At 37.4% G+C, this 17995-nt stretch overlaps 1 protein-coding gene across 2 annotated transcripts in view; it reads left to right on the forward strand.

The window, feature by feature from the left end:
• Positions 1–14316, forward strand: part of taf6 (TAF6 RNA polymerase II, TATA box binding protein (TBP)-associated factor) — a 59612-nt gene extending 45296 nt beyond the window's left edge. For both annotated transcript variants that reach the window (XM_079870799.1, XM_079870800.1), the window contains exon 15: positions 13145–14316. In XM_079870799.1, coding sequence (XP_079726925.1) covers positions 13145–13435 — 291 coding nt within the window. In that variant the 3' untranslated portion in view covers positions 13436–14316. The remainder of the gene's footprint in view (positions 1–13144) is intronic.
• Positions 14317–17995: the final 3679 nt, after the last annotated feature.

Below are 17995 nucleotides of genomic sequence, written 5' to 3' on the forward strand. Positions count from 1 at the left end.
GTCATAAGTAAGTACCGATCGACTTTTAGATTTTTGCCTCTGATTTCTCCCGGCATTTAAAACCCGCGTTATTTCGGCTTATTGAAGTGCGGTGCGCATATGTGAAGTGCATCCAGACAGAGAGAGCACTGGTAGGAGGACATATCGCAGACTCCGACTCTTTCTTGACCCAATAAATTAAAACGTGTTCTCATGATCTCGTGCAGAAGCAGCCTACAGTCAAAATGCTGCATCAGTAACGGCATGAGGGGATCATGTGTGTCCGTAAATTTCCCGCTGACATGTTGAAATATACAAGAATGGTCAGATACAAGAATGATTAGGATCTTTTTTTTTACCTCACTATACCAGGAAATAACCTGATTTAGCCTATTAATAAACACTCCACCTTTGCTAGCAAAATAGAAAAAGATTCTCATTTAAAACGAAGTAATAAAACAAGCAAATTGATGAGTAAATAAGCAAGTTAATAATCAAATAAGTAAGCCCCGCCCCCCTCACGATAATATCGTGTATCGCCGATCTCACAGGCTGACGATAGGACGATATGAAAATGGAGCATATCGCGCAACCCTAGTTTGAATATATGTGCGCAGGTTTGTAATTCCCTACAAACTAAGCCTAAACAAAGTACTGGTCTTTCCTTATAAATTTTGATACAGAATTTTATTTAGTCACTTCGGGGTAGGTACGCGAAACGAATTTTCCCGACAACGCTTTATCTGGAGTGGTAAAGGGATCCTCCATAGGGAGAGACTAGTTGGCACTTCAGCACTGCATTGTCATCGGGTCCAGGCGAAGGTCCTTCGTCAGATCTGGATACGGCCTGGATCCGGCAGGCTGCGGGAAAACCTTGGGATAAACAAAGACACTAAAATTAGCGTAGATGCCATTCTTCTTATGATGTAACGAGTACATCAGGATTTATGGGAAGTGTTCCCGGTTCCGGCTGACCTAATCTATGCAGCCTAACATTGAATTATAGAAGTCTATAATGTATTATGTGAATGCTAGGTCAAAGAGATGTGTCTTTAATCTAGCTTTGAACTGACAGAGTGTGTCTGCTTCCCAGACAATGGTAGGAAGACTGTTCCAAAGTTTTGGTGCTAAATAGGAAAAGGATCTACCGCCAGCGGTCAATTTTGATATTCTAGGTATTATCAACTGGCCGGAATTTTGAGATCGCAATAGACGTGAAGGACTATAATGCATTAAGAGTACTGAAGTACTGCGGAGCTAAACCATTTATTGCTTTGTAAGTAATCAGCAATATTTTAAAATTTATGCAACGTTTAATAGGGAGCCAGTGCAGTGTTGACAGAACCGGGCTAATAGGGTCATACTTCCTGGTTCTGGTAAGAACTCGAGCTGCTGCATTTTGAACTAGCTGTAGTTTGTTTATTAAGCATGCAGGGCAACCACCCAGTAGAGCATTACAATGCTGTAGGTCTAAAGTTTTTAAGTAAAGTCTTTGTCTAAAGAAAATGTAAGTCAGATTACTTCTTTTAACTTAAACTTTATTTTGTGAATAAGCCAAAACAATACATTCAATCATTAAGTCTCCTCACATCCATTCTCTATAGTTCCCTATGTCACAACCAAACTTTTCTGTTATGAAAGTTAAATGACTATATTGTTTTGTATGAAGGAGTGATCAGGATGGTTTTCACATTGTTTTGAAGAAAAAACTTTTCGCAATAAGATCCAGTTTTGAAAAGCCTTGTGAACAAATGTTTACTATGTTTTATATGGCCTTATTTCAGTGACTTCATTTATTTATTTTTTAAACCTCACATAAACGTTATTTTCTCAAAACTACAAACTTTTATTTGCATGTTGCTCACATATTATTGTGGCGCTGTTTGTGCTGAACACAGTGTAATCAGACTTTAGCCATTAATATGTTTTAAAGCAACTGAAAAAGGCACAAATGTCAGGGCATGTCAAAACTTCTTCAGGTCCCCAAAATACCCTTAGGGCCCAGAGGGTTAAAGTCTCTCTCCCTTTCATTATCATCAACATACACAGCGAATTAAACAGAAAAACTGGTTACATCTAACAGTAAACAAGTCTTGTCTACAGCTGCTCCGGCGTCAAAACAATGGCGGACTGTTTACAGCTCACTCAGGGTGGGTCTATGCTAAAACTGCAGTGTCAGTCAACAGTTGTGGGAGGGGCTTGTGCAAAAGTACGTCACATTTCCCCGAATCTGAGAACGTGTTGTTCTTCGACGGTGCTTATGATTTATGGGTTTTTTTAAAAAAAAAGCACTGGGTGGATTTTTATCATTTATAGTGTGGTTGTGTACACACACTGCCAACACACATTTATGTTCAAACACCATGTAAAATTTAATTTTGCATTATAGGTGCCCTTTAAGTAAGTTCAGTGATGGTTCATTTTTGTTGTAAAAAAGTTATTAATTTAGTTAATTTATCTATACAGCCGCTCTGGAGAAGTGATAACGAATAACGACTAGAAACGCACACAGAATCATGTGATTGATGATTAGAAACACACACAGAGTCGTATTTAATTTAAAAAAAAAAAAAAATAGACACAAATCACACCTACTACGTACACACTAGAGGTAAGTAATGCAAAATATAATATTACATTTACTACTATTATATTATAGTGGCAGGACAGTTGCTCAGTGGGTAGCGTTGTCGTTAGTTCCAAGAAGTCCCAAGGTTCGAGCCAAATCCAATGTGTGCGGATAATTCCGATGAAGCAGACCCTGCAAATGAGCAGGACTAACTAGGGAAAAACTACTATTCTGTTATATTAAAGGCTATATATATATTTAAAAAGTAGAATCAAAAATAAAGTTTATATTTATTATTAAAAACATGAATAAATACATAATATGTGACCCTGCCTGTGAAAACCCAGCTAAAGTCATTTTTTTTGTGATTCAATGTTTTCTACATAAAATCATCCTACACAATGTAAAGAACATTCTGTGAAAATATACCCTTGATATCTTTAATATTGACTGAGTAAGGCCATGTCAAAGATTTGCTAAAATTCAGGCTCAGAAAATCATATTTTTGAGAAATTCCAATTTAAAAATAGGTTATTTGTTAAAGCTGCAACACATTTGATCCATAGTTATCCTGCATATGTGCCATATAACACATTAAAGCTGAGATTCTCCCCTTTTTAGTGATATATGACACATCAGTGGAAAAATTCTTAAAGTTTTGTAAAACAGGTCTATTTATTATGATGTGCATGTCCAAAAAGCTAAAAGCATAAAAACATTGAAACGAATGGGGGTGCCACAAGAGCTTGATCATAGCAACAATTACCATGTCAGTTCAGTGGAATGATTTGTATAACTTTATTAGTAGGGTAAAATGTAATATCAGTGAAAAAAATGTCAATAATATATCAATTAAATAACATAACATTTCTCATTCGCTGAAATTATCATTCTCTTACTGGCCCACGGTGTAACATTGAATAAATCTGGAGTAAATAAATAAATACAATTTCAAGGAATATTTTACCCAAAAACTACAATTCTGTCATCATTTACTCACTCTGATGTTGTTTCAAACCTGTATTAGTTTCTTTCTTCTGCTGAACACAAAATAAGATCCTATAGCTGCAGCTTTCCGTTCCTGCTCATACTTCGGTGTCGCTGTGTCAGATGTCAAAACAACGCATTACCATTCAGCAAATAACACGTAGCAGGCCAAAAATGTCCTTAAATTAAGTTTAAAAGTATTGGCAGAATACTGAGCTACAAAACAAATAAGCAGTGCTTAAAATATTGGTTATGACAAGAAAAAATCACCACAGACATCTAAACCCAGCTTAAATCTCGTTTTTTTTTTTTTTTTTTGTTTTTCGTTGTGTTGACCTGATTACCGCTCGCGGATTGATATTAAAGTCTGTTTTTACTCTTTCTAATAGAAAAGACACAGAAACGAAGTTCCTGAACCGAATGATATAAGAATCCGCAGTGTTGTTGCGCGAAATAAACCCAGAGAAATCAATGTTGAGGAAGCCCACGTCGGTGGTTTTTTTTTTTTGCGCAAAAGTATAACGTAGTGTCAATAAAATCATTAATTTCAGTATTTATCATGTTATAAATGGAAATGTAAGTATTGCATCTCAAAACCATTGGTATAATCTATCATTTACAGCAATAAACACACATAGGCAATTTTTGTCATTTTTATGGCTATGACTACTTTGACGCTCGTTAACTCATAATTCGATTCTGCGACTTTAGCCGGGGTTTCACAGGCGGGGTCACATATAGGCTACTACAAGGCTTTATATCAAACTCCTCATTTAACCCTGATGGTGACATTTATATACAAGTATGTATCCAAAAACATTCCCTTTCTTAATAATTTCTTCTCCAAATGACCTCCTCTTGAAGGTTTCTGTTCCTTCTCAATGCCTATGTGATGAAGTCCAGTAACATCATGATCAACTTGTTTCAAGTGTAACGCAGAATTAACCAACCACTGCATTATAAAAAAAAAAAAATGCTACAAATCAGAATATATCATCGCTGTTGGGCATCTCTATATTTAGTCATTTTTGTTATATTTTATTTTTCTTAATTAATGATATTGGTCATCCTTTACGTCTGTATGTGGGTTTTTACAAATATTTAACCAATGAAAAGCATTTAAAAGAACTTGTGACTAAATCTCTTAACTCCACTGGATCCTCAAACTGTCAACAAAAACCTCATTGTAGAGGGCTGCATTGGGATTGAGTCCCGCCGGGTCCCGCGGGACCCAACGCAAATCTCGCGGGAGCGGGCGGTTTGAACTTTGCTGCGGGCGGGAATGGGCGGCTAAAAAAAACACTGCGGGATCGGGAGGTAGCCTTGCAACATGATGGAGATGTCAATAATGGCGCTTTTCCACTACACAGTACCAGCCTGGCTCGGCTCGACTCGACTCGCCTCGCCTTTGTTTGGTTTTCCACTGTGTAAAAGTTGTAACTGTATCTGCTTCCCGGTACTTTTTTTCGTACCACCTCCGGCGAGGTTCTGAGCGAGCTTAGGCGATACTAAAATGTGACGTGAAAACACGGCAGACTGCTGATTGATCAGAGAGAAGCATCACTATTCACTGCGTCATCATTGCACGCGCAAGACAGAGTATCCTGAATAAAAAACAGCAAAAACGAAAACAAAACCATCCAAAAACAGCACACTCGATTTCCTCCATTATCCTGTGTGTATGTGTCCAGTAGGCTATGCCGGCCAGGGAAACGAAACAAACAACCCCATGAATCTCTTTAATAATAGCAATACAAATATGTGTTTTTTCCTGCGGGACGGGAGAAGACACAAAATCAATGCATCTCTATTATTGTGCGGGAATAAATTCTCAGAGTTTTGCGGGTGCGGGCGGGAGTGGACATACATATTGCGGGAGCGGGCGGGAGTGAAACACATACGTTGCGGGAGCGGGCGGTAATGGTCAGAAATTCGGCGGGCGCGGGCGGGAGCGGGATGATGAAAACAGTCCCGCGCAGGGCTCTACCTCATTGCACCACCCTGCGTCGATTGTGAAGTGCCAGACACAGTTTGGACCATCTCTGCTCTTTTGCAATGTAAGGGTAAATAAAGAACCGATGTTTGAATAAGTACAATTTTACTCAAGAAACACTGTCTATAAAGGCTAATGTATGAAGAGTCGTGTATTCTGGTATTTGCTGTCTATTTGTAGCCAATATACTGTTCTAAATACCCTGTGCATAGCGTTACATCTTTTATATCAAGAAAATGTGAACAAATATATTAAACTAGAAAAACTGAGCGCCCACATAGATACAGTAAACTTTATAATCATAGAGTTCAAATTCAATTTCAAATTCATAGTTGATGAAAACATAATGCGATTCACTGACTGCCTCAGGCGCGGCTGTTCCAGCGACGGGCAAAACACATCATTCAATGGTCAAAAATTCATACACTGTTAATATTATGATGACACATGCAAGTGTCTGACCATATATAAAGCCACAATACCAACTTTGACGACACAGTGTTTAATTATTTAAAAAAATATGAGGTTTCTGCCCGACAGCGACGATAGGCCTATGTAAATATGTTGTTTTATCATCACCAACAACATCATATAGCTATATGACCTTATTGTGATCCTTACTAACTTAAGCTCAAATTTCACCTTAAATGTGAGTACTACATTTAATATAATATCCAGTTTTAATATGTCATTTGAAGCAATGTATGTTTGTGCAATTTTTTATATTTTAGTACTTAGTGGTGTGCCGTGGGATTTTGTTTTTTACACATCAAAACTGTGCAGTGGCAAAAACAGGTTGGGAAACACTGCGCTATAAGACTACACTCGCCTCTGGTCCTGATAGTACTGTGATGCTCACTAATGCAGATATGTAGAGCTCTAGAAGTATTCCCAGCATATGTAAGACCACACGGACAATGGATAAGATAAACCATATGAGGAGAGGAGCAGGTAATAGTTCCATGTATAAAAATATTGTCCAGTGTGTGGATGACCAAAAGAATTGGCTGCCAATGCCACTCACTATATTTCTTCCCTTAAGTGGAGTATTGAGACCCTTGTGAACTTTAGGCAAAGAATAATAGGTGTGATAGGACAATAGGATTAATGCATATTTCAAGTTTATTAGAAGCATCAGGAGGTAGACGTTCATTAAAAACGTGTTCATTCAAATGTCGGCGAATTTTCATTTGACGCTCATTGAAGTACAATAGCACCACCTTTATCTGCAGGATACACCACTACAGTGTACCAACTTTTCTAAGGTAAAGTAGGGCTGGGCGATAAAACGATAACGATAATTATCGCGATATAATTTTTCTCGATAAAACGATATCAAGAGTTCGATAAATGTTAGATAATGTTTATGCGCCAAAAGCGGAACGAAACTCATTTGAACCGCGCGCCACACGGACCATTTATCCGCTCAGCTCAAAGTCCAAACCGCAGCGCGAGCTCACTAGAGCAGATGCGTTTAACTCTAATCGGTCTCTGTCACGAGATCCAGTGAGAAGCGCTTGAATTCAGCGAAGAACACACGTCTCCATGATTTAAACCAGTTTAAAGGCAGATGAAACAGCGCTGACAAACAGGAGAAACACTGTGCGCAACGATACAGTCAGAAGGCTTTTCCGTCTACAAATTCCCATCATTTACCATGGATTTACTGTAACTTTAGCCTAGTAATATTAACTGCACCATGAAATGTGGGATATACATATTGAATTGTATTATATTATGTAGACAATGTATTAAAGGACTAACGGAATATAATTACAGTATTTAATAATGTATTTAGGCTACTTCTTTTCATACAAATACCATAGAAACCATAAAGTTACATTTTGCCATGATAGTGAGGTGCTACAGGCTATGCCTGGTTTCATCTGTGGTTATCGTGATCTAAGTGCATTATACTGGATGACCAATGGTTAAGTTTGATAAAACTCAAACAGTCAGAATATTACATTTTACCAAATAAAAATTAGCACATGCAGAAACTAAGAAATTAATTGTCCAATAAAGATATTTATTTTGTTAAGGAAAAATGACAAATGTTTGAATGTTCTACCTCAGATTTGTGAAATGTTCACCAGTTTGGCAAGTGTTTGTCCTGATATGTTCTGACAATAAAGAGTAGTTTAAAACCACAATTAATGCTCTGGTTTCTACAACTTTCGCTTAGGAGCAAAAATCTGCCTTTAAACTTGAAAGAAATAAAGATTTGACATTTATCGTGATAATTATCGATATCGACTGATATAAAAAAAATTATCGTGATATTTTTTTTGGGCCATATCGCCCAGCCCTAAGGTAAAGTAAAGAATCCCTCTCCACTTTAGATAAATTGTTGTAGACTTTATATTGTTTTTTAAGTACATTTTTTACAAAATTTCATAATGATTTGTATCAAAAACCTATGAATAGGAATCAGTGGCGGCTGCTGGTCTTTCAAAGAGGGGAAGCTCATTTTCGGCCTACATCATACAAATTGTCCATTTACTTATACGTAAATTCTGCCCAACGTTCCTTTTCAAGAAAATGCTCTGTGACCCTGTCGTACCAACTTAGGCGTCTTTTCCAGTGACTTGACCAGTGTCCTCTCAATGGCCAGCAGAGTTAGATATAATTGTATAAATGTAATAATATAATAAAGGTATAAATAATAATATAATAAAGTATAATAATAATATTACTAATAATATATAGGCTATTTTTAATTATTTTAATAATTATTGTTTTAATTATTACTAATAATATTATAAAAAATATAATAGGATAAGTAATAATATAATAAAGGTATAAATGTATAATTGTGTGAAATGTATTATGAAAAATGGCTAGCAATTTCGACAAGCAAATACCAAGAAAGAGGTAGCAGCAGTTTATCTTTTGACTATCACTTGAAAAATCCACGATGGGACTGAGCTCTCCAATAGCTTCAGCGGCAGCGACTTTTTATTGTATGAAATCGCTGTCATTCAAAAGGAGATGCAGCCCCTCCAATCATCACGCGGAAGCCCGGAGTCCGGGCCAGCCCACTCCTCATTCACCCCTAGAGACGCTGAGCGTCCGCGGGCGGGACATAATCGCAGCATTTATCCAATGACCGTCTAGTTTCGAAGCGCTGAAAAAAACTGTTCAAAGCAGACCCATTGAAGTCAATGGACGCTGGGCTTCAACAGGGAAATGCACTGTCTGTGACGCTACGGGAATGTATGAGAAGGAAATCGAGTCAGCCGACCTGCTGTATGTAGCTGATTCTGAACGAACTCGTCTTTGAGATTAACGTTTTCTAACGCATTTTTAGTCAATAAAATGTTAACACAATAGTACATATTTGACCATTAATTTTTTGACATTATAGGGGAAGCCGAGCTTCCCTTGCAGTCTTAAAGAAATCCCCACTGATAGGAATACTAATTAAGGGTGTGTTCACACCAAGTAAACCGAACTACAAGTGTGAACTTGTAGGCAATAGTTTCCACCCTAGACCTTTTGTCTAAAGCTTGCCTGTTAGCCAATTTAAGTGAGTGTGCAGAATTTGAAGCACAGATGAATCTTATTCTCAACAAGCCACTGATTTAACAAAAAGATGTTTGTGTTTTGGATAAAAGAGTCTGCTAAATGAATAAATGTAAAATGTTTGGTGTGGAGGTTTGAAACTTTTTCAGTAGGCATTGGCATATTATCTCTAATGATTCTAAATTAACGTGCATTTTTAAGGAAGATCCTAAACTTGTTTTTAGACATCAAAATCTTCTGTGACATGCTTGTTAGATCAGAATTTCCTTCTCATCTAGGCCCACGAGGCATTCCGACTCTTCCTTCTTGGAATTATTGGTGTGGTAATTGTGCTCAGTGCTCTTTTAACCATCCACACACTGGACGCAATATTTTTATATGTGAAACTATTACCTGTTCTTTTAGTCTTATAGTATTACATTTTAAATAAGTTGATAAAGATGTTAGTGCCCTTCAATACACAGGCATTGACAAGGAACAGAAACCTTCAAGAGGAGATAATTTAGAGAAGAAATTATTACAAAGGGAATGTTTTTGGATACATACTTTAAACACTATGTCACCATCAGGGTTAAATGTCGAGTTCGATATAAAGCCTTTCTTGTAGTAGGCTTTAGTATGTTTTTTTTTCTCCTCATTTTTTTAAATTATAAATATAAAATGTATTTATGATGCTACTTTTTAATTAGTATATATAGCCTAGTAGTAAATTAAATATGTTGCATTATTTACTGTAAGGGGATTTACAGTCAAAGACCCAGAACCAGAAATGATTAATTAGGACAAGAGTCAGAATTATAATAAATTAAAGAAAAGTTTTACTGAAGATAGTTTGCAGTTTCATCAGGCAGAAGTCAGCTTCAAGAATCGCATGGAGTTCGTAGGCCGCCCTGTTTACAGTTGCAAAGATCACAACAATTATACCCAAGGTCTAAGCTACGTCCTTGCTTCAGGTTGAATGATTCTCATTGGCTAAGAAATAGATAAACAGTAATTTTCCACACAGATAGACTGAAGCATATCTCCATTGATTATGCAGCTGACACTCAGACCCTGAAGTTAGGCACGTTGTGACCTTCCAGGTCGCAGATTTGGGTTGCTGGGCGCCAGCATGTCCAGAACAACAACTCAGTCAATCTCCAACAATACCAGTGGTTCCTTAACCTGTAACCAAAAAGACTAACACACACACATCGACACACAGCTTTATCAAGGTTGGATTTGGCAGGCTCTAACTATAAACAGGAGAGTCCTCTCAAAACATCAACATAATACATTCTTTCTCTCAAGGAGAGGACACTTTAATCTAACACCGTAAAGTAAAGACTTTAGCTAAGAAATGGTCACTCAAACTATTGGTTCCAATGACCCCTGTGACCATAGTTGTCAGAGTACCCTAGAAAAACAGCTGCATGTATTGACATGTTGATGTTAAAGAAGTCCATACTTCATTTCTGGAAGCCGGGCTAAATTAGCAAGCACTGTTACTGCATTCATAGCAAATACAGACATTAGAGAAAACATGAAAAGAACATTTCAGTAATCACACTGGTAACTTCTATAACAAAGCAAAATATCATAAGCCTATAGAGAAGTCATTCAACTCATGTGATGTTTAGAAGGAAAAATATTGATTGATACCTTGATTATAATCGCTCATTAGATACATTGAAGCAGCATTGGATTCCAAAATCCATCCCCTTCATTACCCTTAGTGTAGTGTGTACGTAACAGGTGTGATTTATGTTGTCTTTATTATTGTTTGTGTAGTTGATCATTTAGATTGCAGGGGAATTTTTTTTTTTTTTTTTTTTTTGACACTGTGTGTGTTTCTAATCATTATCATCACCTATTCTTATAAAGAGTTGCATCTTACTCCACACAGGTATTGTGCCCCAAGGAAGACCTGGCTGTTCAAAATGTTGCGCTCTTTGGTAAATAATTTTTGGCGCTGCAATTTCAATGTGCGGACATTATTTATCCTTTATCCTATTAGTTGAAATTAAATAAAATGAAATTAGGCATTGAAAGAGCGTTTTACTATGTACACCCAAAGTGCTTTACAATCCTATCAGGGAATCTCTTCTCAACCACCACCAGTGTGCAACATCCACTTGGATGATGCAACTGCAGCGATAGAACAACGGTGCCATTGCGCTCACCACACACCAGCTATAGGTGGAGAGGAGAGGGAGTAATCGAGCCAATTCAGTGCATGGGGATTATTAGGAGGCCATGATTGTTAAGAGCCACTGGAGGGAATTTGGCCAGGGCACTGGGGTTTCACCTCATTTACGAGAAGTGCCATGGTACTTTTAATGACCACAAAGAGTCAGGACCTCTGTTTAACGTCTCTTCTGAAGGACGGTGCTTGTTACATTACATTATACTGTAGTGTCCCCATCACTATAGAGGGTATGCATTGACATCACTTTCCTGCCAGAACATGCCCCCCTCAGCAGGACTGAGTGGCAAAAGCGCCTGCTGTGTGACTGGATTTAATAGGGGAAACTGCGAAAACACGAGTAAAACAAACGATTACCAGTTTAAACTAAAGGTTGGACTCAATATAGTGTTCCTTACAACTTACCAAAGATCCAGTAATCCATGGATATTGAGCCAGGAATTGTGTTTCCTGACATTTATATGTGCCTGATTTCGATGCCGGGGAAATACACAAAGCAAATTTGCCTGTGAACGCTATATATAAATACAATATCGGTAGGTCTAAATCCATGTGATCACTTATATCAATGTTATATACACTATATTGCCAAAAGTAGTGGGACATCCCTCCAAATCATTAAATTCATGTGCTCCAATCACTTCCGTGGCCACAAATGGCCACAAATCAAGCACCTAGGCATGCAGACTAGGTCGTTTTTTTGTCAGTTTTTATTTAAAAACGTCCAATTATGCATAATATATGATGGTAAATATTTAATTGATGAGCTGTCAATACAATTTATAACTAAAATATATAGGGTATGATTTTACTCCTAAATTCAGCATATTGACACAAAATGATGACTGCAAATCCAACTTTTGCTGCCTGGAGTCCAGTTGTTTCTATGAATTGCAGCGATCCATTTCCTTCTCTGTTCTGTAGCTATCGGCAGTCTGTAAAAATATACCTCTGATTTCTTGTCAAATCTAGTTGTACAGTCAATCGCAAAGCTCTTTCCTGTTTCGGATGTGTTTTGTGTCATTTTCGCAGCATTCACGCTGAAAGCAAATGCTGACTCTCAAGTCTTTTTTCCACTTAGACTTAAGGAGGTGTAACTGCATCTTGCTTTAGACAGAGCTCTGTGGCTCCATACTGATCTGTTCATTAGTGAGAGATTTTCAGTTTAAGTTTAGCAATTTGGCTCTAACAATCCAACAAGTTTTGTCTTGTGTATCTGAGCTCTCTGCTAGGGCTGAGTATTAATACAGATGATGTCATGATTCGATTCCGATTCACAAGTGTATGCATAGAAGTGCTTTTTTCTGCCATGGAACAACTTCTTTTAAGAATGCGGCTATCAGTAACCTATAAGAAATCGATATTGTCAATCCAGCATAGCATCCTGTTATTGCTGCTACTGCTGTTTAACTGCAGTCACTCCAGCCGATGGTGACGTCATGCACATACCCTCTATATACTGTATAATAAAGCCTATTTTAACCATGTACTTTTAACCAGTTAATTTTTTTTTCATGAAGATTAAGCACATTTTCTGAACATTTTTCATTATTGTAATGAAAGAAAAATCATATTCTCATTACTCTCATACAGATCTTAGAAAAGTAATAACTGAAAAAAAAAACATAAATTTACATTGAACGATATATGTAAATTCAAGCCATATGTATGTCCTGAATGTCAGAGACTTAGAGGTGGCTTTGATTTGGAACAGTAAGCAACCACCCAGCAACTACCCCTAGCAACACCTTAGAAATGGGAACGCAATGCCCTAAAACCACTCACAACATCATAGCACCGTGGCAGTGAGTTTTGCAAGTGGAACTGAAATTCACAATGTCTTCAGAAAATGTCAACATCTAATTTATATATCTGTTGTAATTGTAGATGTAAACTCTTCCTCCAGGTAATCACTCTCAGCTCCTCCCAGTCTGGATCTCCTGTCACAAGTACAGTCCCCAGCACCCCCACGTCTTTACAGCCACTCGTCAAACTTGAGTCTGGAAACACAGGTGCTGTGGGCGGCTCACGCCCTCTCCAGAAATACATTGTGGTTTCTTTGCCTTCATCCTCTTCCTCACTGGAGAGCAAGGGCTCAAGTGTCCTTCCCTCCTCTACCTCACCCATCAGCATGGAGTCTGCTGTCAAGCTAGAACGTTCGGAATCACCGGCCGCAAGCACACAATCGCCACATTGAAACTCACACAGTCGCTTATTCCACCAAGATACAGAAGAACAATAAATGTAGCTTGAGACTCGTCAAAGTGCTTACTGAGCACTTTCGGACAACCTGACACGTGCTTAGTATTAGGAAAGCGAGCAAATAGCTATGCACACTTGGACCATAAGACTCATTCACACACTGTGTACATACGATATATATATACGTCAAAACATTAACACTGAATAATGTATACACACAAATGCATGTCTGAAATACTGTATGTACATGTAAACACAAACATAAATGCTTGCATAATTGCCATTGTGGCTGCCAGCATAGAGAAGCTGTAACAGTGACAAACACACACACACACACATGGGAGAAAAATACAGGATGGAACTTGATTGTGATTTGAGGTAAAAAGGTTCTGTGTTTGAACTCACGGCTTTAACAATGTTTCATTAATAAACATAAAGATATGGTTGTATTTATAATGGGAGAAGGAATGATAGATGTGCATTTTGTGTGTAGAAAGCCAACAAACAAGCAAACAAAAAGAGACAGTGGGTCCATCACTGTCTATTATACGTGTGTATATTTGAGCACATGTGCTTGACCGAAAACTGGGCATTTATAGGATTAATGAACAATTTAATTGATTTACTATTTCATGATAATTTTTTTATCATCTATAATAAAGATGGGTTTTAAATGTGGTTGTAATTTTCTTTTCCTTACAAGACTTTGCTGTATTCCTTGTGTAGAAACCTTAGTAGCTTTTGTTTTCAAATATGTTGGCTCTATTTTCAGTTTCATTTCTTTCTCCAAACTAAAATATTAACTATAAATTTTCTACACGGTAGCCTGAACACATTTAGCAATTGATGAAAATAAAGTAGATTCCTCATTCCTTTAATACAATTTTATGTACACTGGGGTCCAGAGGGTACTAGGGGAATATCTTTTTTTGCTTTATTTAATTCAATTATTTATTTAAATCAGTGATTGGAATCCTTTGCACCAAAGCATGCTCTATTGATTTAATTTTGTTGTGAATGTACAATATTTCCACTTTTTTACTTTTAGTGCCGCTATAGTGAAACAGCAATAGTGAAATGTGTGTATACAGTGTGTGCATATTTATTATGCATGTTGATATTCTGATCATATTTTTTTTCCAAGCACATTTGACCAATTCCGAACCACATTAATCTTAATAACTACTATTTATTATGTGTTTAATCATTTATAAGTGATAGATAATTGTTAAGGAAGGCTGGAAGAGAAAAACGCCTTGGGGAGAATGCAATAGGCAAGGCAAGTTTATTTATATAGCACATTTCATACACAATGGTAATTCAAAGTGCTTTACAGAGAAGAAATTAAAATAATCAAAAGAAATAATAATTAAAACAGTTTAGAATAAAAAAGTACAGTACAAATAGTCGGACAAATAGTGGCACAGTGCTCATTCAGTAAATGCACAGCTAAACAGATGTGTTTTGAGTCTGGATTTGAATGTCACTGCTGTAGGAACACATCTGATCTCTTCTGGAAGGTGATTCCAGCTGCGGCTGGAATAATAGCTAAAAGCGGACTCACCATGCTTAGAGTGAACCCTTGGTATTTTTAGCAGTTGTGATTCTAATGCCCAATACTAATGCAATACTAGAAATTGCTAAATTAAGGTGTGACCAATACTCAGCAAAATGCTCATTGTTTCAGCAGGGTCATACAAAAACAGGCCAAGAAGAAAAGACACGTTAACTGCAAAAAAAAAAAAAAAGGTATTAAGGTGAAGAACTAATTCTTCACCTTTATTCCTTTTTTTTTTTGCCCTTTTGTCTCCAGTGACACCAAGCACTGCAACCTACCTGTAGTCCAGTCATTTTAAGCCTAAATGGGGATCAACCTAGGACAAATTGCAACAGAAGCAAACTCAACTGATTATGTATCCTCAATATGTCCTGAGTAAGGAAAAAAAAAAGCCCCGAAGAATCCCATTAGGAGAAAGTTTAAAAAAGACACAAATATAGCCTATTCATTCACCTATTCATTCTTTTTCTCACGTGAATAGGGTAAAAATTTGAACCTTTAGATATCACCATGAAAATGACTTAGTTGATTACTTGCATAAAGACAAACAAAAATGTATTGCACGTTTTTTTAAACTGTTTGTCAACAAGGGCAAACGGTGCATAATCTAATTACGTATGTGCTAATTTGCATAAATACCACAACAGATCTAAACATTGGGTATAGCCAGGTGAAAATGTCTTGTTGACATCTTACAGTAAAAGACTTAATGTTAAGGTCTGAATGGAACCCATTTAGGCTACCCATGAGCATTAATACATAGAGGCAGGAAGTACTTTAAACCAGCCTTTATTAATTATTATTGCAGAGATGGGGTTTGGGGCTGGGTCCGTGGGACTGTATCTGGGGGATGAGTCTGAGGGAAGAACAGGAGACAAGGATAAGGAGAATGCAGAAGACAAAAGGTAGGTAAAATAAAAAGTGGCTGGATCAAAAAATCTAATTACATACACAATGCACCACTAGAGAATCTCATCTTCATTCTTGTCACAGGCCATCTGCATTGAGTTTGTGCAGCTCAGTCCCCTGCAGTGTCAACAGGCCAGGGTGCATTCTGTATTGTTTTTTTTACAACTGCAACTCAGGGTGCTGCAGTCAGAATGAATAGGCGTATGAATAGGCAAAATTTGTGTCTTTTTCGAAACTTTCCCCTAATGGGATTCTTCAGGGCTTTTTTTTTTTCCTTACTCAGGAGGATACAAAATCAGTTGAGTTTGCTTCTGTTGCAATTTGTCCTACCTTTTTTCATAAAATGACTGGACTTCTGGAGTCTCCAGAAGTTCAAGGTGTAGGGCTGAGCAAATATGGGCAAAACTCTTTACTGCCTTAGAACTTCATAAAGCCTTTTAAAGGTATACATGTGAATTAAACATGGCACTATGGCCTTCATCATCCCAGTATGCTAATGCCGATCTAGTGCAGGGATTTCATTAATATGCTGATTGAGGACTGTTGGGACACTCCAGGCACAGAATGGTTCTGTCAGGAGAGACAGAATCGTTTGCACCTCAATGACACGTCTGTACCATTTGCTTCAAAGGACATATGCTTTCAACTACATACTGTTTATTTATTAGTGTGTTCTTCTAATATGTAACTATGCCATGTTTGGTCTCATCTGACAGCTTATAAATTTAAATGAATGGCGGTGAACTTAATAGATCCTAATGTTCAATCTAGGTACTATTGCTTAAACATACATTGAGGAGAATATGTTAATGTTCTTCTCCCCCTCTGGATCTCCACTCATTTGCCTCATCTTTTTGTTTCCTGACAGTTGGGTTTGGTGTTGGTATTCCACTCATGTTTAACAATGCTTTGCTCAGGGTATAAGAAGGAAAGGTAACTGTTGATCTAGGAGAAAGGTTTTAACCCTGCCACTGCCGCACACCGGTGCGTAACCTCATACTACAAGAAAGGCTTTTACGACCTCTTCTGCACAACAGTGCATTATTTGTTACAACTAAGTTTCTATACAGTATGTTGTTCCATTCTACTGTCTATATATTTTACACATGTAACTTAATAAATAACTATGCCTGCTTTAAAGGCTTTGAGAATCTTTCCTTGTATCACTGATCATGTTGAAAGCTAAAGTGATTATAACTTTCGTTATCTAAACGTTCAGGTTAAATCCTATGTTTTCCTATCAGTTCTAAGAAAGACCTTTACCTTTAAAGAATAAGAGGTTAAAGAATAACAACAACTTTAATGGAGTCAGATTAATTATATTGGAGTCAGATAAATATTTGAATTATACACGTTATCCTTCAACTGCCTTTTGTTCCGATTATTGGTTCAAAATGGCAGCGTAAGCTTCCAGCCTTACAAAGGTGTCAGGATCTCTTAGACTTTTTTAAGGTAACGAATCCTGAAATATGACCCACACTTAATAAGAATCACAAGAATCACGTGAAGATGTGGTTTTTATAGGCTTTATAGACAGATAGGTTGGGAGTGATTCTTGAAGGACCAGTACAACATCCTCTCGTACCTCTGTTTGAAGAAATGATCTTCCAGAATCTTTCAGTAAATTTTGGGAGTTGATAAGTCCATCTCCTACCCTGAAGGTCTGTCTTGCTCATTGTTAGTAGCAGCTCACAGCATGACTCCCTCGCCACAGCTGCTTCTGTCTGACTTGAACTGGTGGTGGTCCCTCAAGAGTCACTCTCATCCTCTCAGAAGCCTTCAGACACATAGATTGTCTATAAACAGTCATATTTCAGGATTCTTTACCACAGCAAAGTCTCTGAGATCCTGACACCTTGTACTTCTGGAGATTGCAGTGGCGCTGGAGACTAAAGGGTTCCTGATTGTTTCACACCTAATTCTTCACATTAATTCCTAATTTTATATTTTGCAGTAAACAGTAATATGTGTATTTTCTTGGCCTGTTTTGTATGACCCTGCTGAACCAATGACCGTTTTGCTGTCCATTGGTCACACCTTAATTTTGCAATTTCTAGTATTGCATTAGTATTGCATTCTTCTCATGAG

Source organism: Squalius cephalus (genome assembly GCF_949319135.1).
Source record: "Squalius cephalus genome assembly, chromosome: 5".
Classification (NCBI taxonomy): domain Eukaryota; kingdom Metazoa; phylum Chordata; class Actinopteri; order Cypriniformes; family Leuciscidae; genus Squalius; species Squalius cephalus.